General features: G+C 42.2%; 1 protein-coding gene across 1 annotated transcript; it reads right to left on the reverse strand.

Moving 5' to 3' along the window:
* Positions 1-49: 49 nt before the first annotated feature.
* vwf (von Willebrand factor) lies at positions 50-24607 on the reverse strand. Its single transcript, XM_085164450.1, has 53 exons — positions 24355-24607; positions 24148-24199; positions 23845-23988; positions 23518-23620; positions 23199-23407; positions 22827-22948; positions 21667-21886; positions 21462-21584; positions 21269-21380; positions 21132-21178; positions 20902-21038; positions 20605-20743; positions 20260-20360; positions 19966-20161; positions 19677-19892; positions 18768-19014; positions 18578-18672; positions 18249-18400; positions 18054-18157; positions 17836-17974; positions 17579-17713; positions 16700-16846; positions 16473-16613; positions 15840-15938; positions 15591-15747; positions 15147-15314; positions 14905-15040; positions 14431-14740; positions 12922-14086; positions 12731-12835; positions 12259-12402; positions 12031-12174; positions 11742-11906; positions 11565-11611; positions 11295-11472; positions 10854-11095; positions 10576-10765; positions 10117-10458; positions 9776-10014; positions 9453-9555; positions 9265-9336; positions 8905-9009; positions 8586-8791; positions 8355-8504; positions 8151-8267; positions 2234-2414; positions 1894-1934; positions 1683-1799; positions 1285-1383; positions 1016-1144; positions 881-920; positions 655-752; positions 50-477 (listed from the first exon to the last, which is right to left on the reverse strand). Exons 1-53 carry the CDS (start codon positions 24358-24360, stop codon positions 292-294), a joined length of 8562 nt encoding a protein of 2853 aa, XP_085020576.1. The 5' UTR covers positions 24361-24607; the 3' UTR covers positions 50-291.
* Between the last annotated feature and the right edge of the window lie 1945 nt (positions 24608-26552).

Genomic DNA, 26552 nt, shown 5'->3' on the forward strand with positions numbered 1-26552 from the left:
TGTTTCTGGATTTGCACTTAATGTATATTAAACTTATTCTGCAACGCTGTGAAAGAGTATATGTCACATGTTTATATACAAACATTTAACAAACAGTAGTTTTTATGAATACATTTCAACAGAAATAATCAAATTACAACAAACACACAAAAGGTGATGCTTACAGAAACAGGTAAGTTTGTTTTATTGCTATTTGTCAAGGTAGTTTTTTTTATACTGCTACATTTTCTTGGATACACACAAGGCATCAACCTTTATAATCTCTGTCTTCTATTCTTTTTCTTCCACTCTCTAGGTGCAGTGTCTGGACAGACAGTCGCATTTGGTTACAGACAGAATTGTGTGGTGGCTACGAGTGCCATTGGCACACATGACAGGAACGTTGAGAGGCTCTGTCTCTACCGCAGCACAGCAAACGCACTCCTGCTCCACAGCAGCCCTCTGCAGGGAGTACATGGACTTACTGCGACATTTGCCCTGACAGACAGAAAGACAGACAGATGGAAGGGTACACATAACAACAGGGAGACAGAAAGGACAGGATGGTGAGGGACAGTGCTACGATTTCACTCAAATTTGCAGGTTAATCCTACAGGGGAAAAGATTTAATCATTCTTAAATGTGTGTGTGCGTGTGTATGTCTGTGTATCTTACCTCACAGTAGTACAGGTCTATCTGGTGCTCTGATTGGCAGTCATCCACCTTGATGTAGTCGAGCCTTCCCACTGTCTTTCGGCACTCTGGCTCTGTACCTTTACACCCACACACACACACACACACACACACACACACACACACTATTGTTAAGATCCAAATAATCTAAAAAAAAAAAAAAAAAAAGATAATTTACTGCTCTTGCAAAGGGAACAGTTCAACTCACACATCTCACAGCAGGTTGTTCCAATTTGACTGACTTTTCCCTGAGAAAGTAAAAACAGGAGAGACAATGTTATCATACATTCCTGGGAGAAAAAGTATAGATAAGGGAATACTGTGCGCTCAATGGGAGCTTTACCCCTTGGTCTAAGCAAGCTTGGCGATTAAAAGACGGGCAGGCTGTCACTTTGGTCTGCAGCACAAGATTTCCTTCACTATTCAGACCACATGTATATGAGGTGCAACCATCCTCGCTCGTCGTATTGACCTGAAAGAACACGATTCATTCTTACAGTATGTAGCCGCAAACAGTACGACTAGCATGAAAGAGTATTATAAGCTATAGCACTGCATAGAATAGACAATAGAAGTTGTAGCGTGGTATCATCTTGTTTGCATAGGACTTACTTTCACACTGATGAGTTTTCCATCTGGTTGTTGAACGAAGCAGGCGGTGGGAGCACATCGACCACAGCAAGTACCTTCATCCTTCTCCAGAGTGTACCCCTAAAAATGTGGAGATTAGTTTTAAGTGTCCATTAATGTAAAAAGACATTGGGAGTTTACTACTGCAAATACAAAGACATAAGATACCTGGATTTTGTTTTCTAAATAAAAAACATCTTATTTACCTTTGTGAATAAAGTGAATCATGGAAAGATGATGTGGCTACAGTTTAATGATGAGCAGGGAAGGAATGCGAACAGACAATTAAGGAATGTGGATTTGTGATTGTATTAATCGGTTATGATGAGGATGAGAAATGACAAGAGTTAAAACAGACAAAATAATTTGAGGAAGGCTACCATGGGGCAAGTGGGACAGCTTGTTTTCCTGCAGGACAGTTCATGTTTCCTGATTGGACCATCCACTATCCTACACTGACAGCGTGTACACGCATCAACCATCAGCTGCTCCCCTGCCTGTACAAACACATATACAGTATATCAAAATAAAACATCATTTCCAAATGTCTTTTTTATACCAAGGCAGCTGCTACTTCTCTGAATGACTTACCCCTATCAGCGTGTGGTTGAGAACACAGGCGTTCACAGGAGCTGCAGAGAGAAAAGCACAAATAATTTCCACAGTTGTTTGTTAAAAAGTAATTCAATCCCCAGTATGTGTAAGGTTAGATCAGGATAACAATCTCTGGGATGACACCAGAGTCATCTGTTGGACATAAACTGCAACTGCAAGTTGTTATGAAAACACTGTGTGGATGATTTGACTGAAGGGAAAGTTAGATGAATGCAAGCTTAATGATTCATGCATCGCTTGCGAGCTAAAGGGCAGTTTCCTAACCCGGTGCACTGGATTGTCTGTATGCCTCCTGAGTAAGTCTATGTGTGTTTACCACAGTGGCAGCGGGGGCAGCAGTCCTCGGTGTCACAGCGTAACTCAGTCCCCAGTGGGCAGGATGGAGTATCCGTAATCGAGCAGCTGACATTTGAAGCAGAGATGAACACCTCATCTCTGACTTTTATGCACTGATGTAAGACACATTTATTATCTGGAGACTTCCATCTGTCACCCACCTAAAGACGACACAGAGATGAGAATTAGATCGATAGAAAGATGAATGCCTTCTTAGGTGAGGTAGTAATAAATTTATATGCAGCAGTGAAAAAATAAGACAACAAAACATAAAGTGAAAGAAACGACAAAAAAATAAGACTTATTTTTTTGCAGTAGGGCAAATACTCCAAATAATTTCAATTCAATTCAATTTTATTTATATAGCGCCAAATCACAACAAAAGTCGCCTCAAGGCGCTTCATAGATACAGAGAAAAACCCAACAATCATATGACCCCCTATGAGCAAGCACTTTGGCGACAGTGGGAAGGAAAAACTCCCTTTTAACAGGAAGAAACCTCCGGCAGAACCAGGCTCAGGGAGGGGCGGCCATCTGCTGCGACCGGTTGGGGTGAGAGAAGGAAGACAGGATAAAAGACATGCTGTGGAAGAGAGACAGAGGTTAATAACAGATATGATTCAACACAGAGAGGTCTGTTAATACATAGAGAGCGAGAAAGGTGACTGGAAAGGAAAAACTCAATGCATCATGGGAATCCCCCGGCAGCCTACATCTATTGCAGCATAACTAAGGGAGGATTCAGGGTCACCTGGTCCAGCCCTAACTATATGCTTTAGCAAAAAGGAAAGTTTTAAGCCTAATCTTAAAAGTAGAGATAGTGTCTGTCTCCCGAATCCAAACTGGAAGCTGGTTCCACAGAAGAGGGGCCTGAAAACTGAAGGCTCTCCCTCCCATTCTACTTTTAAATACTCTAGGAACAACAAGTAGGCCTGCAGAGCGAGAGCGAAGTGCTCTAATAGGGTGATATGGTACCACAAGGTCATTAAGATAAGATGGGGCCTGATTATTTAAGACCTTGTATGTGAGGAGCAGGATTTTGAATTCAATTCTGGATTTAACAGGAAGCCAATGAAGGGAAGCCAAAACAGGAGAAATATGCTCTCTCTTTCTAGTCCCTGTCAGTACTCTTGCTGCAGCATTTTGGATTAGCTGAAGGCTTTTCAGTGAGTTTTTTGGACATCCTGATAATAATGAATTGCAGTAGTCCAGCCTGGAAGTAATAAATGCATGAACTAGTTTTTCAGCGTCACTCTGAGACAGGATATTTCTAATTTTAGAGATGTTGCGCAAATGGAAGAATGCAGTCTTACATATTTGTTTAATATGTGCGTTGAAGGACATATCCTGGTCAAAAATGACTCCAAGGTTCCTCACAGTGTTACTGGAGGCCAAGGTAATGCCATCCAGAGTAAGAATCTGCTTAGATACCATATTTCTAAGCTTTTCAGCACCGAGTACAATGACCTCAGTTTTATCTGAGTTAAGAAGCAGAAAGTTAGTGGCCATCCAGGTCTTTATGTCTTTAAGACATTCCTGCAGTTTAACTAATTGGTGTGTGTTATCTGGCTTCATGGACAGATAGAGCTGGGTGTCATCTGCATAGCAGTGAAAATGTATGCTATGTCTTCTAATGATGCTGCCTAGGGGAAGCATGTATAATGTAAACAGAATTGGTCCTAGCACTGAACCCTGTGAAACTCCATAATTAACCTCAGTGTGTGAAGAGGACTCTCCATTTACATGCACAAATTGGAGTCTATTAGATAGATATGATACAAACCACTGCAGTGCAATACCTGTAATACCTACAGCATGTTCTAATCGCTCTAATAGGATATTATGGTCAACAGTATCGAATGCTGCACTAAGGTCAAGAAGGACAAGCACAGAGATGAGTCCACTGTCAGAGGCCATAAGAAGATCATTTGTAACCTTCACTAAAGCTGTTTCTGTGCTGTGATGATCTCTGAAACCTGACTGAAACTCTTCAAATAAACCATTCCTCTGCAGATGATCTGTTAGCTGTTTGACAACTACTCTTTCAAGGATTTTTGATATGAAAGGAAGGTTGGAGATTGGCCTATAATTAGCTAAGACTGCTGGGTCTAGAGATGGCTTTTTGAGTAAAGGTTTAACTGCAGCCACCTTGAAGGCCTGTGGTACATAGCCGATTATTAGAGATAGGTTGATCATATATAAGATCGAAGAATTAATCAATGGCAGGACTTCTTTGAGCAGTTTTGTAGGAATGGGGTCTAAAAGACACGTTGATGGTTTGGAGGAAGTAATTATTGAAGTTAACTCAGAAAGATCGATTGGAGAAAAAGAGTCTAACTTAACATCAATGGTACTAAGAGTAGCTGTAGATAATATTACATCTGTGGGATGATTATTGGTAATTTTTTCTCTAATGATAAAAATTTTATTTGTGAAGAAGTTCATGAAGTCATCACTAGTTAACGTTAAAGGGATGGTTGGCTCAAAAGAGCTCTGACTTTTTGTCAGCCTGGCTACAGTGCTGAAGAGAAACCTGGGGTTGTTCTTATTTTCTTCAATCAGTGATGAGTAGTAAGCTGTTCTGGCTTTGCGGAGGGCTTTCTTATAAAGCAACAAACTATTTCTCCAGGCTAAGTGATGATCCTCTAAATTTGTGACACGCCATTTCCTCTCCAGATTACGAGTCATCTGCTTTAGGGTACGTGTTTGAAAATTATACCACGGGGTCAGGTACTTCTGATTAAAGACCTTAGTTTTCACTGGAGCTACAGTATCCAGAGTCGTACGTAGTGAGGAGGTGAAATTATTAACAAGATAATCGACCTCTGTTGGGGTAGCGTTCAGATAGCTGCTCTGCTCTGTGTTGGTACAGGGCATTGACGATGATAACAGTGGCTGGATTATATTCTTAAACTTAGTTACAGCGCTTTCAGAAAGACATCTACTTTGATAAAGTCCACTCTCCACTGCTGCGTAATCAATTATTGTAAATGTAAATGTTATCAAGAAATGATCAGACAGGAGAGGGTTTTCAGGAAACACTGTTAAATGTTCAGTTTCTATGCCATATGTTAAAACAAGATCTAGAGTGTGATTAAAGTGGTGGGTGGGATCTTTTACATTTTGAGAGAAACCAATTGAGTCTAACAACAGATTAAATGCCATGTTGAGGCTGTCATTTTTAGCATCAACATGGATGTTAAAATCACCCACAATAATTATTTTATCTGAGCTCAGAACTAAATTAGATATAAAGTCTGAGAAATCAGACAGAAACTCTGTGTAAGGCCCAGGTGGACGATAGATGATAACAAGTAAGACTGGTTTCTGAGTTTCACAGCTGGGGTGGACGAGGCTAAGCATCAGGCTTTCAAATTAATTAAAAGTCTGTCTTGGTCTTTCATTAATTAATAGACTGGTGTGAAAAATTGCTGCCACACCGCCCCCTCGACCTGTGCTTCGAGACTTCTGGTAGTTAGAATGACTCGGGGGTGTTGATTCATTTAAACTAACATAATCATCCTGCTGCAACCAGGTTTCTGTAAGGCAGAGTAAATCAATTTGTTGATCAATTATTAAGTCATGTACTAACAGAGACTTGGAGGAGAGAGACCTAATATTTAATAATCCACATTTCACTGTTTTACTCTTTGGTTCAGATGTGGATACTGTATTGTTCTTTCTTTGTAAATGTTTAAGTTGTTTATTGCTGGTTTTTAGTTTGTTTTTTGTCTTTTTGGAAGCTGACACAGTCTCTATGGAGATGGGTTTTTGGGGGGGTAGCAGGAGGAGGGAAGCTGCAGAGAGGCGTGTAAGACTGCAACTCTGCTTCCTGGTCCCAACTCTGGATAGTCATATTTTGAGGGGTTTAATAAATTTGTCCATATTTCTAGAAATGAGAGCTGCTCCATCCAAAGTGGGATGGATGCCGTCTCTCCTAACAAGACCAGGTTTCCTCCAGAAGGTTTGCCAATTATCTATGAAACCCACATCATTTGCAAGCCTGGCTTGCAAAAGTATTCGGCCCCCTTGAACTTACCCACATTTTGTAACATTACAGCCACAAACATTAATCAATTTCATTGGAATTCCACGTGAAAGACCAATACAAAGTGGTGTACACGTGAGAAGTGGAACGAAAATCATACATGATTCCAAAATTTTTTACAAATAAATAACTGAAAAGTGGAGTGTGCGTAATTATTCAGCCCCCTTTGGTCTGGGTGCAGTCAGTTGCCCATAGACATTGCCTGATGAGTGCTAATGACTAAATAGAGTGCACCTGTGTGTAATCTAATGTCAGTACAAATACAGCTGCTCTGTGACAGCCTCAGAGGTTGTCTAAGAGAATATTGGGAGCAACAACATCATGAAGTCCAAAGAACACACCAGACAGGTCAGGGATAAAGTTATTGAGAAATGTAAAGCAGGCTTAGGCTACAAAAAGATTCCCAAGCCTTGAACATCCCACGGAGCACTGTTCAAGCAATCATTCAGAAATGGAAGGAGTCTGGCACAACTGTAAACCTACCAAGACAAGGCCGTCCACCTAAACTCACAGGCCGAACAAGGAGAGCGCTGATCATAAATGTAGCCAAGAGGCCCATGGTGACTCTGGACGAGCTGCAGAGATCTACAGCTCAGGTGGGGGAATCTGTCCATAGGACAACTATTAGTCGTAAACACAAAGTTGGCCTTTATGGAAGAGTGGCAAGAAGAAAGCCATTGTTAACAGAAAACCATAAGAAGTCAAGTTTGCAGTTTGCCACAAGCCATGTGGGGACACAGCAAACATGTGGAAGAAGGTGTTCTGGTCAGATGAGACCAAAATGGAACTTTTTGGCCAAAATGCAAAACGCTATGTGTGGCGGAAAACTAACACTGCACATCACTCTGAACACACCATCCCCACTGTCAAATATGGTGGTGGCAGCATCATGCTCTGGGGGTGCTTCTCTTCAGCAGGGACAGGGAAGCTGGTCAGAGTTGATGGGAAGATGGATGGAGCCAAATACAGGGCAATCTTGGAAGAAAACCTCTTGGAGTGCAAAAGACTTGAGACTGGGGTGGAGGTTCACCTTCCAGCAGGACAACGACCCTAAACATAAAGCCAGGGCAACAATGGAATGGTTTAAAACAAAACATATCCATGTGTTAGAACGGCCCAGTCAAAGTCCAGATCTAAATCCAATCGAGAATCTGTGGCAAGATCTGAAACCTGCTGTTCACAAACGCTGTCCATCTAATCTGACTTAGCTGGAGTTGTTTTGCAAAGAAGAACGGGCAAGAATTTCAGTCTCTAGATGTGCAAAGCTGGTAGAGACATACCCTGAAAGACTGGCAGCTGTAATTACAGCAAAAGTATTGACTCAGGGGGCTGAATAATTACGCACACCCCACTTTTCAGTTATCTATTTGTAAAAAATGTTTGGAATCATGTGTGATTTTCGTTCCACTTCTCATGTGTGCACCACTTTGTATTGGTCTTTCATGTGGAATTCCAATGAAATTGATTCATGTTTGTGGCTGTGATGTGACAAAATGTGGAAAAGTTCAAGGGGCCCGAATACTTTTGAAAGCCACTGTAGCATTAATGAATAACATGTACACTAGGAGGTTTGATAGTGGTACAAAAAGGAGACATGTTGTACAGCTTTATAGAGAATAGCAGGATGGATTTCCTGAAGCATTCTTTATGGTGGAGTCCGGTGGAGAAGGAGCTCCGCTGGCTCTCTAGTGGACTGGAGTTGGTGCAATGGGTTGTCAGTGATGGAGAGCAGTTTGCTGAGTGACCTCTTGTCCCTCACTGACTCAAACACTTTGAGATTCATAATTATGTAGCAATAGTTATTTGCACATATCCTTCAGGCATGTCTGATTTCTACACACACACATACTTGTCTAAGCTTTCCACTGATAAGCGTGTCCCCTCGCATCTCTCCCTTTGACTCCACACAGCTGGTTGGTGTGCACTTTCCACAGCACTCTCCTTCTGATGAAGTGTATGTTGAGCCCTGAAATACATATTAAATATATATAGGAATATATCACTTTAGAAGCATAAGCTAAATATGCGTCTTTGGTGTCTCTGTGAATCTCACCAGAGGACAGGCCCGGTCACAAACAGGCGGTTTGCACTGTGCAACATGGAGAGACGTGTCTTTGTCCTGCAGCTCGGTGCAGATGCACTTCTCACAACCTTGCTCCCATTCACTCCCCACTGAGTGAACCACTCCACCAACCACACACACCTAGAGGCACAGAGGACATAAAGCTAGCAGGACAAACAACAAACATATTGCACTCAGATTTGAATCCAAAAATACACTCACCTTGTCTGGCAGGCAGTTGGTTTCTGTGCACCCACAATCGTTGGTAGTGGAGGACGTGATGAACCCAGTGGGACAGGTGTGGGTGGAGTTTTGGCAGCTGCAGTCACATTCAAACACGTCGCAGCACATTGTCTTTCTCACCGACAGATGGCGATGTGGTGTACAATTGGGGGCAGCTTGAAGAGGACACTCTTCCTTTTTGCACACTGAGACAGAAAAAGAGGTGAATAGGGCTGTGTCGACATGCGCTCTGTTTCATGATTATGTGTATGTTTACCCGTGGGGCCGGAGCATCATAAAGAATGTATTAATGACTTACCACACTCATGTATAGGCTGACATTCCCCGGGGTTTTTCAGGACCACAGTCTGACCGTCCTCACAGCGGGGAACCTCAGGCAGGTCACAGCTCACTAGATCACAAACTGGAAAGTGACAGCATGGCTCAGTATGTTGCAAGTGGGACACATGATATACATTTGGTAACACTATGCAACAAAGTATAAAAAAATGAGGATAGATACTGGGGAATGAATTAGGAGTAACTATGTTATTAGTTATTAGAAGTTAAAGTTGAGCTATTTGGACCATAATAATTTAATAACTACACTGAGTGACTGACCACACAGTATAGTAAAGCTGCTCCTCGTTGCAAATAGAGACTATCCTTTTTTACATACCACACTCATACTCTGGGCAGCACTTGGACTCTGTCTTCTTTCTGAGGACCTCACAAGGTCCGCACACTGGAGCTACAAACAGATACACATGATTAATTTCAAAAAGATGGCAGTTTTTCTTCTTCTTTAGTAACACTACAAAACCAGATGCAAAGAGCATAATGAGGAGCAAAAGAAGGGTTTCTGACTTCTGACATCGTTGCAGGGCCGGTCAGTGCAGTTGATCCGTTGCTGATCCAAACACATGCAAATCAAACATGGGTTCTCTTCTGGTACCCAACTCTGCATATACTGTAGAAACACAGACAAAACCAGGCTCATGTTGTGAAGTTGGTCATATTAGAAATAAACACTAGAGGGCAATCAAATCGCATTTTATTCTCTAACCTGTTCTCTAAATGTTTGCCTGATAGTATTCCAACAGCATATGTGTTTATTTTAACTAAGAACTTGATTTTGCGTCACTGCTTCCTAACAGATTTAGTCACACTTTTCTTGTTTTGTGCCTCACCGTGTATGTGTGCCCTTGATGGTCAGCACACTGTCCACATGCTTCTGGTGGTATACACCGTCCGTGATGCAAAACTGTGCCTTCAGCACAGAAACAGCCTTCAGTCGGCGTGTCCATACAGGATGACTCGTTACTCCTAGCAACCGACCAGTCGCCTGGCAACGACTGTATGCTACCACAGTCCTCCACGCAACCTGTCCGACATGCATCATACTCCATGGAACTCGGGCACTGTAACGCTGCAACACAGAACAGAGTTAAGCTTAGATCTAGGCTCGGGTGTTAAAATGTTTTCACTGGAGTAGAAGATAAACTCATCTGCAAATCAGAAAATTACTCACGGCAGAGGTGAGGGCTCCTCCAGTCCACACACACACCTCTTTGTCTACAGAGGCGTGCATAGGCTGAAATGAGCTCGCACACATCTGACTCCTCACATGCCTGCTCTTCACACTTGGTGAGGAAAACCTGAACGGGAATATATGCATGGCATGGTTCGAACACCTCAGAACGTAGAGCTTGACATCCCATCGCCGCTCCAGATGCACACACCGCCTTCCGTCTTGGCAGGCACACACCGTGCTCTACAGCCACAGTCCAGTCTAAGATGAAAGCTGGTTGGTCGGTGGTCGAGGTGCCATTGCGTAAAGAAAGGACATTCAACTTCTCCTCCCCACAGCCACCTGATAAAACAATATTGGGCAGTTATCAGAATAAAAAGACAAATACAGAAAGCCACTGGGTGAGACATGCTGACTTTTGTCATATATTTGAACAAGTGGGCTCTTTATATAAGTTACCGCAAAGTCCAGCAGTGTGTCCCGTCGTAGTGGAGCTGAGTAATGTGATGGTAAACTCATTGCTCTGAGGCGTGAAACTCAGAACGTAGCCATGATCCGATTTCAGCTGCAGCATCACTCCGCCATAACACACCAGCTCAATGCCAGAGTGCCGCCACGGCAGTGCAAGCTCTTCCTCTCCAATCATGGCCTGCTCAAATAAACATATACAAAATAAATGAGCAAATCCTTACAGTTAGTGCAGACATCTTAAACATAACATATATCATATATCTTACCGTCATGTCATCCTTCAGCAGCACCCTATATGAGCCATGGATCACCTCCATGGCTTTCATGCAGACTTGGTGGTAGTTTGCCGAGTCTTGGCAAGGTCCAGTGTGGAGTTTGACCTCTGACCCTTCACTGGAGCCTCTGCTGACAGTGAGAAGTGTGTAGGAGCACAAACCCTCCCCATCCAGCCTAAGTGCCAGGCCATCAAACCTCACTACATGGTTGGTGGAGCTGCCCATACACATGCCTGTCAATACATTTGAGGCAGGAGGAAAAAACATGTGTTTGTACAGGAGCCAGAATCTTGTGCTCTATTAACAGCTAGTATAAATAGAAAGGAATGTTAGCTCCCAGCATTCATTGTTAACAGCAAGTACACAAATAGTCCACACTTTATATAGATGGACTAGACCTAAGAGGCTATTGGATCCTTTGGATGTACGTACAAGGGCATTCCCAGTGGCAGTTGCAAGTCTCCTGGACTTTAACAGGTGGCATGTTGTTTCTGCAGGCTGGCGGCTCCAATCTGTCACAGCTGACTTTGTGATTCTGTACTGTCACCGCCCCACTGGGGTGGCAGAGGAGGGAGTGACAGCCATCCTCCAGCAGCCATGACTCACCAGGCTAAGGCACGTAGAGAGAGATTTGCTACAATTTGCTACAAGTAAATCTTGTAAAAGGTTACATTAATGTTTTATCTAGCAGACAGTACTCACCTTTCTCTCATTTCCATTATCATCAACACACACTCCTGGTGGACCAGCTAAAAAAATAAATACAATTTTTTTAAAAATAAAATATATATAACAGAGCACATAACATTTCCATTACTGTCAATTTCTCTCATCACTATGTAATGAAGATTTACTGTATGTGTCTCTGCTTGTAAGCACCTCTGCAGATTCTCTCTGTGTAACTCCTGTCCAGAGTCAGCAACATCAGTAACTGATCCATGCTGTTCAGATGGAGAGCGTTGTCTTGGTTGCCCTGGCGACCAAGCACTCCAAGTTCGCTCTTGTCATAGTCTGGTCCAATCCCAATTGGGAACACTGATACACCTGAGGGAAGACAATCTTATCAGCGAAGCTACACCGCAGCTATGACAGAGGAAGATGGAGGATGGAAACATACCAACTGAAGTTTTTACTGAGGAATCCAGTGTGTTAATGATGATTTAATTACCTGCTGCCAGTGCCTCATTAGCTGCTTCCCCGACATCATCAGTTGATTTGTCCATCACCAGCATCACCACAGCCTTGGCTACACCAACTCTTCCACCACTGATTGGTGAGATCGATGTCTGCACAGCAAATCTCAATGCAGACCCTGCAAAAAGTGAGAAAAATGACTGCATGTGATTGTGCATCTGTCTAAATATGTGTGCATATTAGTTTAAGCAAGCTCCTTTACCTAGTTTAGGGGCTGCAGGAGTCCTTGTAGTAATTCTCTCCACCATCCTCAGGAGGTCTAATTTGCTCTGTTGATCACTCCATAGGAATTCTGCTGTGTTGGTGTCTCCGTACTGCACAACACTCACAAGAGTGCCACTGAGCCCTGCGCACATACAAACACACATGCTTCTTTAATAATTTAAACATGAGTAATATTGTTCTTTCAAGGTCAATAATGCTAAAAAAAAAATATATATGATTTGATCTAACACGAATAAACTAAAGCAATTTAGTAACTGTATTGTTCTCATGGAAAATATCAATTGGGGAAAAAGACATACTTCAATATTTTTCTTAGAGCCTATTTGGCCCTTAAACATGCTGCATTTCTGAAGAAAAAAAACCCTGCTAAAAACAGAGTGATTGCAAACTAAATTAATAATAACACAACAGTGAGAAAAATCTGCATATAAGAGCTGCATCACACCTACCTATGTCAGCATTACTGATAAAAGCTTTAACAAATGTCTTCATGTCCTCAAGCTGCCCTCCAGACTTCAGCAGGAACAGCACATCCAGAGGCTTCTTACACGGCACTGTGCAAATATAAGACTCCAAGTTAATACAGACTAAGAAATCCCTGAGGACTGGTTGATGAGAATAAACATTTCTGTTATGGTACCTGAGACTGGCAAGCTGGCATGTGTTGGGACAACTAGTGGTGGCAGTGTTGGTGAGCGGGGTCTGACTGTGGTGCGTGTGATGTTGACTATGCGGTGAACCACGCTAGACAGATGGCTGTAGTCCTCCACCATTAATGGACGCTGAGGAAAACTGAACTGAATCAAGTCCATTTCTTGTATCTTTGGTCCAACACCAATGGGATACACGTGAGTCTGGACACTGGTAGATGGTGGGCGCGTTACTGTGTCAGTTGGTGGGTTTTCTGTCACAAGGAAAACCAGCTGAGGTGGGGTTGGATGAAGAGAAGGCTGGACCGTAGCCATTTCTTGAAAAGTGGTAGTGATAGCTGCTCCAGTGTTTGTCTTACTACCACCCCTCCAACGAACCTCCCTCAGGCGTTCCAGCAGGCGGGTTCTGTGCTGCCTTATCTCCCACCGACTGATCTCCACAGTGACTGTCACTGAGTATTGGATCACAGTGATGCGAATCAACTCCTCCTCCTCTGTCAGTTTTGTGACAACTTCCTCCAGGAAGAGGAGCGACTTGTTAAAGTTTACTTCACCAACAGCATCAGAGCCTTCTATGACAAATGTTACATCTTTGGTTGGAGAAAGAACGGATGGCGATGTGGTAGTGGGCGATAGGCCAGATGGTGCTGTAGCTTCAGGAGTGTTGGGGAGGCGCCGTGTGGGTTTTGTCTCCAGATGAAGAATTGGGGAAGTGGTGGTCGTGGTCTTTTGAGGTTTACCCACTGTGGTCTTTGGTGCTGGAGGTTTCACCACCTCGGGCTCCATTCCTAAGGTGCAGAGGTAATCTGTCAGCTCCAGCAGCCGATCAGGCAGCTCACCTGTGCTGCTCAGCACATAGGCCCTGTTATCAGGATTGGCCTTGGAGATTTCAGTAATTTGTGACATATCTACCCCAGGACCCAGTGCCACTGTCAGGGTGGTGATGGCCTTCTTTCGGAGCATCTTTACAATGGAACGGATAGGGCGAGGGTTGGGACTAGCAGCCAAGATAATGGCAACGCGGCCAGCGTTCTCACGCTTGTTCTTGTCATAGATGTTGATACCCAGATATTTGACGGCCTCATCCATGAAAGCGGCATCTCCTCCTGTGTAATGAAGCTCACGCACAGTCTTCTTAAATATCCACTTCTGAACCTAGAGGCATAAGAGAGGGAGGAAAAATAGTAGATCAAGTATTCACGTGTAGACTTTTACTATGAATCAGTTTTAGTGAGCCAAAAAAGCTGCTTTTCACCAAGCTTGATTAGTCATCAGCATTATTCAAGCCGTGCTGAATCCACTTGCTTCCTGTTGCATTTTAGTTTCCACTATTTTGCTGAATTTAAATAGCTGGATGTACAAATTTATGTTCTTTTAGTATATTAACTCTGACTGGATTGATTACAGCAGAAATAACACTTTAAAATCTTTTACATTCTTATTTTACTCAAACATGAATTACTGATAGTTAGTCACACACGCGTGCAGTGTTTAACTACCTGCAGATCATATGTTTTGACTCCAGAGTGGTAGAGTAGCACTGTTGCTCGAGTGTGAGCTGAGCCCATGCGGAATCGTTCAACCACCCCAAGTATGAACTGTTTTGTAGCCTCAAATTCATCTTCAGTCAGAGCTTCTGATCCATCCAGTAAGAATGCTAGGTCCATGGCACGGTCACACGTGCCCTCAGGCATCAACGTGGTGAAGGGGATTGTTGTGAAGGTGCCATAGGTGGGCGTCGGTGTGGAAGTTGTGAACATGGCGGAGGAGGCACACGCTTCACAGCTTAATGTGTTGTTGTCACAATGACTATAGTAAAGAAACAACAAAGCATCATGAAATATAATTGCAAAGCATTCATCACCAAACATTTGGTTACCAGGGTAACCTCGGTTCTATGTAAGCCAAACCTGGTGAGAAGCAGAAAACTGAAATATTCAAACTCATAAGGAAATGTTGTGATGAAATATTACCATATCCTGCACTGATCGGGGTCATTGTGATTCAGGATGACCTTGTTTCCATGGGAGATTCTTTGACCCTCGTGCATACACACCTGACAATGAGAGGGTTCAACACATCGCATGGCCACCTCATCCAGGAGTTGTCCTAAGAACATCAAAGTCAGTGTAAAAATCCCCACAATATATTTTTGTCCCGTTACATTCGTGCGATATATAAATCCTGAAAGCATTCGGTTAGTGTTTGTTGATACCTGGAGGGCAGTAGGCATGGCAGCCTTCCACACACGTGAGTGAACACTGGAGGGGATCTGGATGTTGGCAGGTGACTGGACAGGCAGGACCACAGGTATTGTATCTCCACTGACATAACTCCTCCCCTACACCTGGGATTCTAGGATTCAGCTCCTCACAGCTCAATGCTAAGGAATCAAAACATTGCAGCATGCACATTTCAGTCATTTCACTTAGCTACAAAAAAAAAAAAAACTTTATTATTATAAAGATAACTTTATAATAATTGTGATATTAGACTACTGATAAAAATGTGCAATCTGCATTCTGATATTCTGAGTAAAATCATGACTTTTAGCACAAAAAACTAGATGCGACTAGATGGGACTTCAATTATTTTTGTTAGTTTGGTCAAGCAGTTATGACTTGTGTTTTTTATATCATAATGAATTCTTCATACTCACGGCAAAGATCATTTGATCTCCAGTTGACGAATACACCGCTCTCTGAGCAAGCCTGTGCATAGGCGGCAATAACATCACAGAAACACTGGCAGTCACCCACTGATGGGCACGAGCATGCTGCCTCCACACACATCTCTACATAAGGCTCTGCATCCACCTACAGACACACAGGCAGAGGTAGAGGGTAAAGAGTATAAATCCATCAAAGCATCTCACTTGATCAGTTAAAGTTTGCCTGTAATTGCTCACCTGACTGTTGCATTCTTTAAAGAGGGAACCAGTGAGGATACGGCACGACTGCTCCACTGTTACCAGTTTGACAATGTTGTCGGAGCAAGGAGCAGGTATCTACACACATAAAATAAAAACAGCAAATTGGTGCGACATTGTTTATCTCTTTGTGAATGTATTGTAGAATGTCTCTATCTATTCTGTGCCAGTGCTCCACTGAAATATATGCAAAGAACTGCAATCGTCACCATACTTGACTTCATTGTAATAACATAAAAAATGTATGCGAATGATTTAGTCCTTACACTACTGTGAGTTGGACGCCTGCAGAGATTTTCAAGTAGATCAGTCACTGTGATCTCAATATATTTCTAATGTTTCTCGGTGGGATATAATGAATAACGCTGACACTGAAAGAAATCTAATTTTCAGCCCTGGAAGCCCACAAACAGTCTTGGTGAAGTGCAATGCTCAGAGATAGATCTAAATATTAGAGATCATCCGATATAGGATTTTTAAGCTACTGATACTGACATATTTTTTCTTTTAGACACACAAAACATCAACAGATTTCCCTAACATTAGTTATGAGTAGAGAGAAAATATACATTTTTCCATTCAGCAAGGCAGCGCTTTAAGTCGAGACTTTACCTTTGTGAGATCAGCACAGCTGGGAATGACCTTCCAGGAGTTGCCAAAGTGTGAAGAATCCACCTCTAGCTGGTGGTTACTGCTCATCAAGTCGTTGTTTACATTCCCATCAAAGTTACCACACAAGCCGCACACCCGACCCTACACGCAATATTATTTAATATTTTATATTATGACTAAAATGAAAAAGATTCAAGTGGTCACAATTAGTCATAATACATCAGTACCCTGTATTCAGGTGAGATGTGAACCAGGAGGCGGGTTCCCATATCCCAGCTGAGGGAAATGTGTTTCCCCAGCTGCAGAGTGTAAAAGTGACCAGATCGGACAATCTCCACTTGTGAGCCCTGCGGCACCGGCCTCTTCATCTTCACCTGAAAGACAGAAAGGTTATCATTACATGTGCATTTGGGATACTGAGAGGTCAAGTCTCAAAAGCTTACAACTTGACTAAGTTCGTTTGCAGAGTGTCCGAGTAAAGCAGGACACAAGTTATAAATGTATCAGACAGAAAAAAACTTAACTAACTGCTGAAATATACAAGGCAGTTTGTGGGTTTGCATCAAACTGCACGTTTCTACTGTACTTGAGCACTCAAGGGTCTTTAGACAACATGTCTCATTCACACAAGCACCTTGTTTTTTGTGTTTAAGTGCTTTTTTGTCTAACTTTCACACTCGGAATGTATTGGGAGCAACTCGGGGTCTAAGGACACTTTGGCATGTATCCTGAAGCAGCCGGGGCTCAAATCACCAGTCTTCCGATTTGTAGATGACCTGCTGTACCTCTTGAGTCACACCCTCCACTAATAATTGTACTGTTGAAATGCCTAAATTATAAATATAATGTTTAAAAGCCAAGTATCTAGAATGAATTTTGTGAATGAATGAATATCGGTGTTTAGACAAATATTTAAGTACGTTAACTTTAACAACATATTTGGTTAATAGCCTCTCTTGAGAGTAAAGACATTATTTCAAGTTTTATACTTTTTTTTACATGTTACAAGATTATAAATCCATTTGGACTTTGCACTAATACAACAAATCACTTAATAAGTTGCATGTGTTGATGTGAATCAGTATAAATGAATGTTTGTGTGTTACCTCTCCATGCTGCATTATTATTAACCCTCCCTGGTAGAAGATTGTGACAGCTTTTGCACAGCGGTGTCCCACAATTCCACAGGCCTCGTTTTCCACCAGCACCCTGAAGGAACCGTCTTCCCCACTACACATATCCTATTGATATGTGCAAGTAGAGAAAGATAGGACAGGACCTGATTAACAAAGATCAGTGCATGTACTTCATAGTCTGCAGTTCACTTTGACGCCCTTTTTGGAAGTCCTTCTCAGTCTCTTACCTGGACTAGGACATACTGGCAGAGGCCAGGGAAAGAGTACTTTAAGCCATCAAAAGTGATGTAATGCCCTTCCCCCACGGTGCGGCACACACCATCACACACTTTCTCCGTGCATTGCCACTTTCTGTTCTTGCACACACTGCAAAACAGGACACCTGCTAAGCAAACACAGTAGAGGTATTTCCTTTAATGGACAACTATATTAACAAGCATTTTACCAGGTGTTGCAATCCACAGAGATGGTCTGTCCTGTTGCATATGGCCTGTTGTTATGGTAACAGGGACACTGCTCCGGTATAATGCATTCTCTGCGGTGACGCACCTGAAATCAGCTTGATCAATCAATCAATCAAATCACTTTATATGTTCACTTTGTTACCTACAGCATGCACACAACATAACAAACCACCTACAGTGCCAGGTGGACAGAGGCAGCCTGGGATGCAGGCAAGACTGACACAAGGCAGATCCAGATTTTGGCAGGTTCTTGCACACTCCAGACCCTTTTCTCCTGCATTACACTCTGCACGAGTGAGCGGAGGAGGGCACCGTGTTGACCGACGCTCTGCATACATAAAAAAAAATAATAATTTAAAAAAAAAAAAACAATTAAGCAAGCTTCATGACAAAAATCAAGTTGTTCAGGGTTCAACCGTCAAATGAGAACTATTAATGAGAACTGCTTGTTTTTTACAAGCCATGATCATGAAAAGGGTTCGGGAAGTGAAACACTCAGTTATACCTCTGGATGGTGCTGGGTCATCATCATAGAAGAGGTCAGAGAGCAATGAAGTCGTTTCAGTGGAGCTACACCGCATGGAGCCCTTCTCACAGTAGCTGCACTCATAAGCAAAGACGAGATGGCAAAAATAATAAAACAGCAAACCATAACAGCTGTTTAAAGTTCTGCATAAGCATGCATAGTCACTGACCAAATACTGTTGTGATCTGCATAGACATCATCAGGCTGGTAGAGTTGTCCATCATGCAGGCAGGTGCACTGGTCAGCCGTCACACATTCACCTGAGGAACTCAGGTACTTTCCAGTGGGACAGAAACAGCCCTCCTCACACACCCTCTCCCCCTCGCAGCCAGCCTCAGCGCCAGACAGAGAGCCACAAGTCCGGTCACAAACACTCCCACATGCCTCATAGACCTGTCCTCCTGTGCACTCCAGCGCTGTGAACACCATATCAGGGGAGGATTAGTCATTTATTCTCACTAAACCATTAGAGATATTGCACTATTGAACTGTGCAGCACTAATGCACAAACCAGGTCTGAATGGAAACATTATCAGAAAATAAATAGCACTCTCACATAATCCACAAAAATCTGAAACTTAGTGGAAAGCCGTGAAAAACGAAGTCATATTTAGTTCTTAAATAATCATAATAACCACAAAAATATATCAGGAGAAAGAAATGGCGCCACTGGAGGAAAGAAACATTTTGCCAACATGGGGGAGGATATATTCTGCTTGCTGTAACAGACAGTGGCACAGGAAACATTGCACAGGAAGAGGAAGAATAGTTTCCAGTAAAATTCTGCAAATTCAGTCAAGAAACCAAAACATGATGTCTCCAACAAGACAGTAATCCAAAGCAGTCTTCAAATTCACAAAAGTCTCAAGATTTTAGAGTGACCCTAACATAAACATAAATGAAATCCATAGATCCTGCAGAGGACATGCTTGTAAAATTATCTAAAAATATTACAGAAAATGAAATTATCTATAAAAAGAAATGCATACAAAATGATTCTAAATAAACCACAGAAAGAGAGTGTGTGTGTGTGCATGTGTGAGTGATCAACTGTAAATAGGTCCAATGTAAAAGTTACCACAGAGCGAAGGAGACCTCCAGTTGAGCAGCACTCCTCTTGCTGAGCAGGCAGCTGCATAGGCGGACAAAGCCGAGCAGAGGCACTCCTCACCGTCCCCACACGCACACACATCATAACGACAGAACTGCTGGAACGGACCCGGATTCACCAGAAAGTGGCACGGACTGAACACGTCTGACATCATCATTGCACACGCCTCTTCTGCAAAGCGCACTGGTATCGAGGTATCGTGAGATTAGTGTTAAGTCATTACTGGAGTGATGTCTGTCTGTGTGGGTGTATATACCTCTTTTCGGGTTAACGGCACATGGATCAGTTTCAAATTTCTGAGTGGATTCACAGTCTCCATTGATCCTCCAAGCCTGGCCAAAAGAGTGAGGACTAGCCTCAACCAGCCCAGAACCAGTCAGAAAATCATCACCTTGGTTACCATTGTAGTTACCACATAGTCCACAGGTCCGGCCCGCCCATTGTGGACCCAGCTGTGGAGGCAGACAGAATTCAAGATTTTTTTTTCTCCCATCTTTTCATACAGGGGTTATTGAAAGGAAACATCTTTAAGGTATACAACTTCTTCAACCTTTAAAAGCACACGGCCCCGCCCATCCCAGTCCAGACGAAAGTCCTCACCAAACTTTACACGTACTGAAGACTGAACAGATCTCTGGATATGTAAACGGCCTGTAAAATGACACACATAGTTAACTGGCTGGTTAAAATCAGTTAATATTAATGAACCACTCACGCAAGTACTTAGCACAGCTGTGCTGTTAGAGCCAGTGTATTGCCATTCTGAAATCTCTCAGAGTGCTTCTTTCATATATGGATAACCATCTTATAGGTATATTTACTTTACTATGGTATATTTAATATATTTATCTTATATGCATAAAAGGTCATTTAAATGCACTTTAAAGTAGAATACCGTGACGCATTGGGGTCTGGATGTCCATGCTGTTGACAGAAACAATTCCTCCATGCTTCAGCTTGACTGTCATGTCCTCCAGAGAGGGCAGACTGAGAGTCACTGAGCGTGTGCACACAGCATCCTGATCATCAGCGCACTGAAAGATAAAAAGCAACCTAAATGCTGTAAATGATGAAAAGCCGCCAACACGGGAGTGACAGAACGCTAACAGGGTCATTCTTTGTGTAATTGTGTATTTAGTGTAAGAACAAATTCTGAATTTATTTTGCATTGAAAACCAAAGCTCACTTTTACCTGTACATTTTCAATTATGATAGAAAACTCATTTTGTGAGCAGTCCTTTGCCAGCAGATACTGGCAGTGGCCAGCAAACGTGAAGAACTTGTTGTCAAAGCTCTTGAAGTGAGACTGGCCAACAACCAAGCATTCACCTACACACCAACAAGGATATGACATCAGAAATGAGGACTTTATTTCCCAAACGAAAGTATTAGTGAGTGTGTATTATTGTTCATCTCTCTCACCAGGACAGCCTTCATTGGTGCATTCCCATGAACCGTGACGACACACACTGCACAAAAGAGACATTTGTTTGAAGGAAGCATATTTTATATGTAACTATTTCTGTGTATCTGTATTTGCGCCTGCACTGCTTTCTCACCAGGTGTTGCAGTCCTGAGAGACCGTGGCTCCTGGTGGGAAATGTTTTCCCATGTGCGCACAGGAACACTGGGATACCTCAACACAGCGATTACCATCCAAAACCTTGCCAACTGAAACACACATGCATGCCATGTTACTACTAGAAACAGTAAGACGGAGACAGGAGAGAGATATCGTGAGCGAGGGGTTACCAGGACACGTGCAGCCATCAACACACTCTTCCTTGCAGACCTCCTGGATGTTGAGGCTATGGCAGGTTGTAGAGCAAGACTTGGTGCATTCACTGTACTGCATGCCAATTGGACATTTGGGGACTTTACACAAAAGAAAAGCATATATAAATAATGCATGTCATGTTATAACCTGCTGTTAATTTTATAGAACTAATAAACTCACAGCACTGGCTTTCCTGCGACCAGCCGCGAAGAAGTATCCCATGAGCGTGGCATGTGCGAGCATACTCCAGCAGGATTGGACAGTAACAATCTTCGGGCCCTGTCTGATCACAGTGACAGGCCTCCTCCTGACACAGCAGCAGGAATGGTTCGGGAGAGACCAAGTGGGCGCAGTGGAGAAACACACTAGAGGTCTGCAACACGCTGCAGCTGGACAAAATCTACACATAAGTACAAACAGGCAGAAAATAAGTTCTTTGCCTCTTTTTAGGCCTAACAACCTGTGCAGCTGAATAAATGGGGAATAGAAACCTGTCTGAAACTTCATCAGAAAAAATGTTACATGCCAAAAAAGAGGAAGAGTGGATTAATATCTGGTGGGTGAAAATTGTGAAAATGGCAATATCATAATGATAGTGAAAGAATACATATTCATCAGTTTTGCGGTGAACTGAAGGAGATGCTGATAGGATCCCATGGTTTCACACTAACATGAAATTAGTACAGTTTTCTCACATGTGGGTGTTTCAGATGTGCAAAATGTTCTTTCGAAATCCAACCGTTTTTATTTCGTATCTGCTCACCCACAAAGACTGCACAGGCTACAGAGCTGCAGTCACACCTGTCAGATCTGTCCGCTTACCAGCTGTTCGTTTTTTTTAAAGAGACTGGGCTGTCGTCCCCATTTGAGCATATTGAACCTTAATACTGTGTATGAAAGCCAAAATGCCTTTATAAAAAAGAACAGATGTATTAAAAATGCCAAGTCTTTCTAAAATCTTTGGGACTAATAATATGTATCTTGGACATCAACCAAAGTCAATGTGGGTTATAGTTGGCACTTTAACTCCAAAACCCACCTGATTTTAAAATATACATTATATGTTTGTAAAGAAAAATGTTTATCTTTATGAGTTTAGGTGTGTGCAAAAAATATAACCTATTGCATATTAGCAGTAAAAGAAACAAAGACAAATTAGAGCATAATACACACAAAGAAATATCAGGTGCTTTGTTAGGAAGTGAACCACTGTAAAATACCTTTTTTATTGTGAGGAGAAATGTACAAAGCTTTTATTTAATGACTTGTGTCTACACATCAGACATCATGACATGCCTACTATCTAAACATGTGCATGTGTGTTTTAACTACCCTCTCACCATGGAAGTTTCTTTTGTTGTGTTACAGGATTTTGATGGATTTGACACACGCTGACAGGACTGATCAGCTCCCTTCACTGCCCACGAATTTGCAAAGTCATAAGTGTCCTCTGTTAGGAATCCTGAAAAATACACAGGCACGCACAGACAGAGAGACAAACAAGTTGACAGATTTGTTCTTAATCTCATCCTACCACAACTGTGTCTTTTGCTTTCTTTTACTTTGTTATCTTTTCCTGTACTCGGTTGTTCCTCTTCCTGTTGTTGAGTGCTGGTGACTCAAATCGTTTCCTCTATTCCAGTAATAATAAACTCTCCCTAGTTTCACTTTTTTCACAGTTGCATCTTGTGGGCTGTATAGCACGCACATACCTTCCTGAGCAGTATATTCATCAGCAGTCATAGAGTTGAAGTTGCCACAGAGGCCGCAGGTGTGGTTTGCATGGCGTTTGGTCAGGGTCAAGGCGATGTTGGCAGCATTATCAATGGTGACAGTGAAGCCAAACTCCTCACTCCAGAGCTTGTAAAAGCCGAGCTCCGAGCCCACAAACACAGAGTGAGATGCATAGGGCAGTGACAGCCTAGAAAAAAAAGACGGCATATATCAAGCTTCTGCAGAAGCAAATTAGCGAGGAGCTTTTAATATTTATACACACAAGCTTAATGCTGAATGACAGCGCTAGTGTGCTACCTTTTTTCTCCTTGTGAGAGCCGTCCGTCTACAGAAAGGTGCAACTCAAAGACATCCCCCAAAAATAGCGTGACTCCAGTTCTTTTGCCATTTTGAAAGTCGCCTGCATATCCAAAGCACATTTTGAACACACTGTTACTACTCTGTACCACAACCATGGCAGACTTAGCCAAATAAGACAGAAAACTAAAAGTGAAGATGACTTCCAAAAGCCAATATATTGCATCAACGAGGCATTACACACTAAACTACACAAGATAAGCCTGGCACACTATTAGAATTCAAATCTTTTTTTGAATCTCTTTATTGAATTTGAGCGTGACTCACCCAGCAGTGTGAAGGAGTGGTGGTTGCAGTCCCCAGCCAGAAGGTAGCTGCAGTCTCCAGGAAAGTCATACAAAACACCATCGAATGTGTGAACGTGGTGCCGTCCAAACAGACTGCATCTCCCTGTCATGCTCGCTAGACAAGCTGAACACACACAAACAGAGTACACAGATATGCCGATGTGTGCTGAAGAAGAATTATAAGAGATTTCATATGAGGCACGTGACATAGTCTGTAAGAATATGTCATTTTTTGGGTGTAAAGATAGAAACGAAACTGGATATTCTCCAATATAATACTCACAGGTCAGCTGCAGGAAAACCCAAATTCCTCGCAAATATCTCTTTATGTAGTCCTGGAACACGTAAACGTATATGCTTTCATTTTCATCACAGCTTAAACTAATATCTTTATCGTCTGATGTACAAAGATCATGTTATTTTGTGTGCGATGTTAGGCCTGCTTCAAAACCCCTTTTTTTTTACTTCTATAAACTCCAAGTACTCATACCTCCATGGTTCCAGACTCCAGAAACAGCAGACACTATCCCAAATCACGACGTTAAGACCTCGCAGAGTCCGGACATTATGAAGTAATGTGATGGTCAAGCATTGGCTAAACTAAGAAGAATTTCAGCCCCACTGGAAGCTCAGTTTTATAGCAAAGACTGAACCCAACCCAACTTTCATAGGCTTTCTCTTAAGTCCACTCCCCTTGCCAGGTTCAGACAAGAGGGAAAGAATGCCTTTCTGTCCACAACTTGGAGCCTGCAGACTGACACCATCAAGCACACTCAACGGGACAATGCCAGGATATGCCCACTGATCGCCTGGCTGAGTGATTAGTCTACACATACGTATCTGTATCAGTGCCAAGCCAAACAATCCTTTTGGTAAAAAAAAAAACTTACTAGAGCGATCTCACGCAATTACACTGCTTCGATAGTGTCACATGCACAAACACACTTGTCTTAACGGTGCCAAAATTACACACACGCACACATAATGGGAACATGTGATGATCAGCACTCTCAGGTGGAAACTTGTGTTGTCTCTGGACAAAGCTGAGGAAAAAGAAGAAGAATATGTTTTGTGTTTTCAGATTCACAACCTGTATCACAATGTCACAAAAATAAGTATTTATATAAGTATGAAGCAAGCATAAAGTAATTATAAATAAGTAAATAAGTATTCTGCAGACTGAGGCTGTTTCTTTTGCTTTCACTCTCTTTATGTAACTCTAGGCTACTAAATACGTAATGACCAAGGTCTGTGGACACTACCTGATCTACCTATCTGGTGTAAACAGACAAAGCACCCAAAATGTTCGCACAGTATGTATGATCTATCTTGAATTGAGCTGGAAATCACCTGTGGAGCTGTGTGCTTCAAACACACAGCAAACACATGCAGACGTTCATAATCTGCCTGATAGAAGACGTCTCTGCTTGAAACAAGGGTATTACTGGCATCACTGAAATACTGTACTGAAAGTACCCAAAAATGTCCTGTAGTGCGACAGTGAGATGCCAAGAGATGTTTTTCAAAACAGACAAATGAACATGCTGAATTTGGAGAAAAAAAATTCTAACATTATTACTTGCGAATGTGCCTACATGTCTTCTGTATAGCAGCTCTGACAGCTCTGATATAATAACTTAACTGAAAGGGCATGCAGAGCTTTGGGTAATCATAAATATGCATGGTGAGGCAGTTTTGGTCAAGTTGGTTAGCCTGCAGAACCCCCCGCCCCAACCACACAAACAAATATAGCAAATATAATCAAATTAAAACTAATATATGCAAATTTATATGTATTTTTTCTAATTCAATAATTTTCTGGAAATAATGTCATAGCTCAGGCTTTAAAGGGTTAAAGTGGGTTTTCTACTTATTAATAAACCGCCAGTGAAATAATTCAGTCCTACTACGGATATAAAAACGGACACTTTATTATTAAAAGCTAAATGTAGACAAATGGCATCATACTTTTCAGGCTTTTTTCGAGCATAGCGATGTTGACGCTTTCACAGCTATGTTGTTAAATTAAATTAATAAAGTTATACAAGCATTAGGTAAAACAAAAACGTATACATCATCTATAAATGGTAGCTAATTCATTGCCCACTTAAAAATGGCCGTAAAACGTATATCTAAGCGTGATATACCCTGAAGCAGGACTGTTCAGACACCAGACTAATGTACAGCCTTCATGCCTCACAGATGCTAAGTGATGCATTCAATTGCAAAGCTACCTGTTTCATATCGCGTTTAGAAGTGAGAGCGTGTAACCTATAGTCTGTCTGTGAGCTATATATTGCTGGCGAGCACACAGCCTGCTCGTGCACCGTGTTTATTCATGTACAGTATATTTAATCCGTGAACGCGCTTTCCTTATTCCTGGAGAATTACGTCATCGCAATGCCCAGAGTCCTGCAGGAACTTGCATTCAAATGACCACAGCAGGGTGCTGTTAAGTGTACTGTTCCCACTATTGTATATAGGAAAGGCACACTATACACTATACACACTATACTGAAAAGCAAGTGCAGGCTGCAATCTGAATAAATCGAAAATCGTGTGTGATGTGATGTCAACACTCCTACATCACCGGAAATCCCACAAAATCCCCGAAAATAACTAAAACAACGATATCCACTTGTTTTTGGTCAAATAATTAAATAAAGAAGAAATTGTAAACAAAAGTTG

Source organism: Neolamprologus multifasciatus, chromosome 7, assembly GCF_963576455.1.
Source record: "Neolamprologus multifasciatus chromosome 7, fNeoMul1.2, whole genome shotgun sequence".
In the NCBI taxonomy this organism is placed as follows: Eukaryota; Metazoa; Chordata; class Actinopteri; order Cichliformes; family Cichlidae; genus Neolamprologus; species Neolamprologus multifasciatus.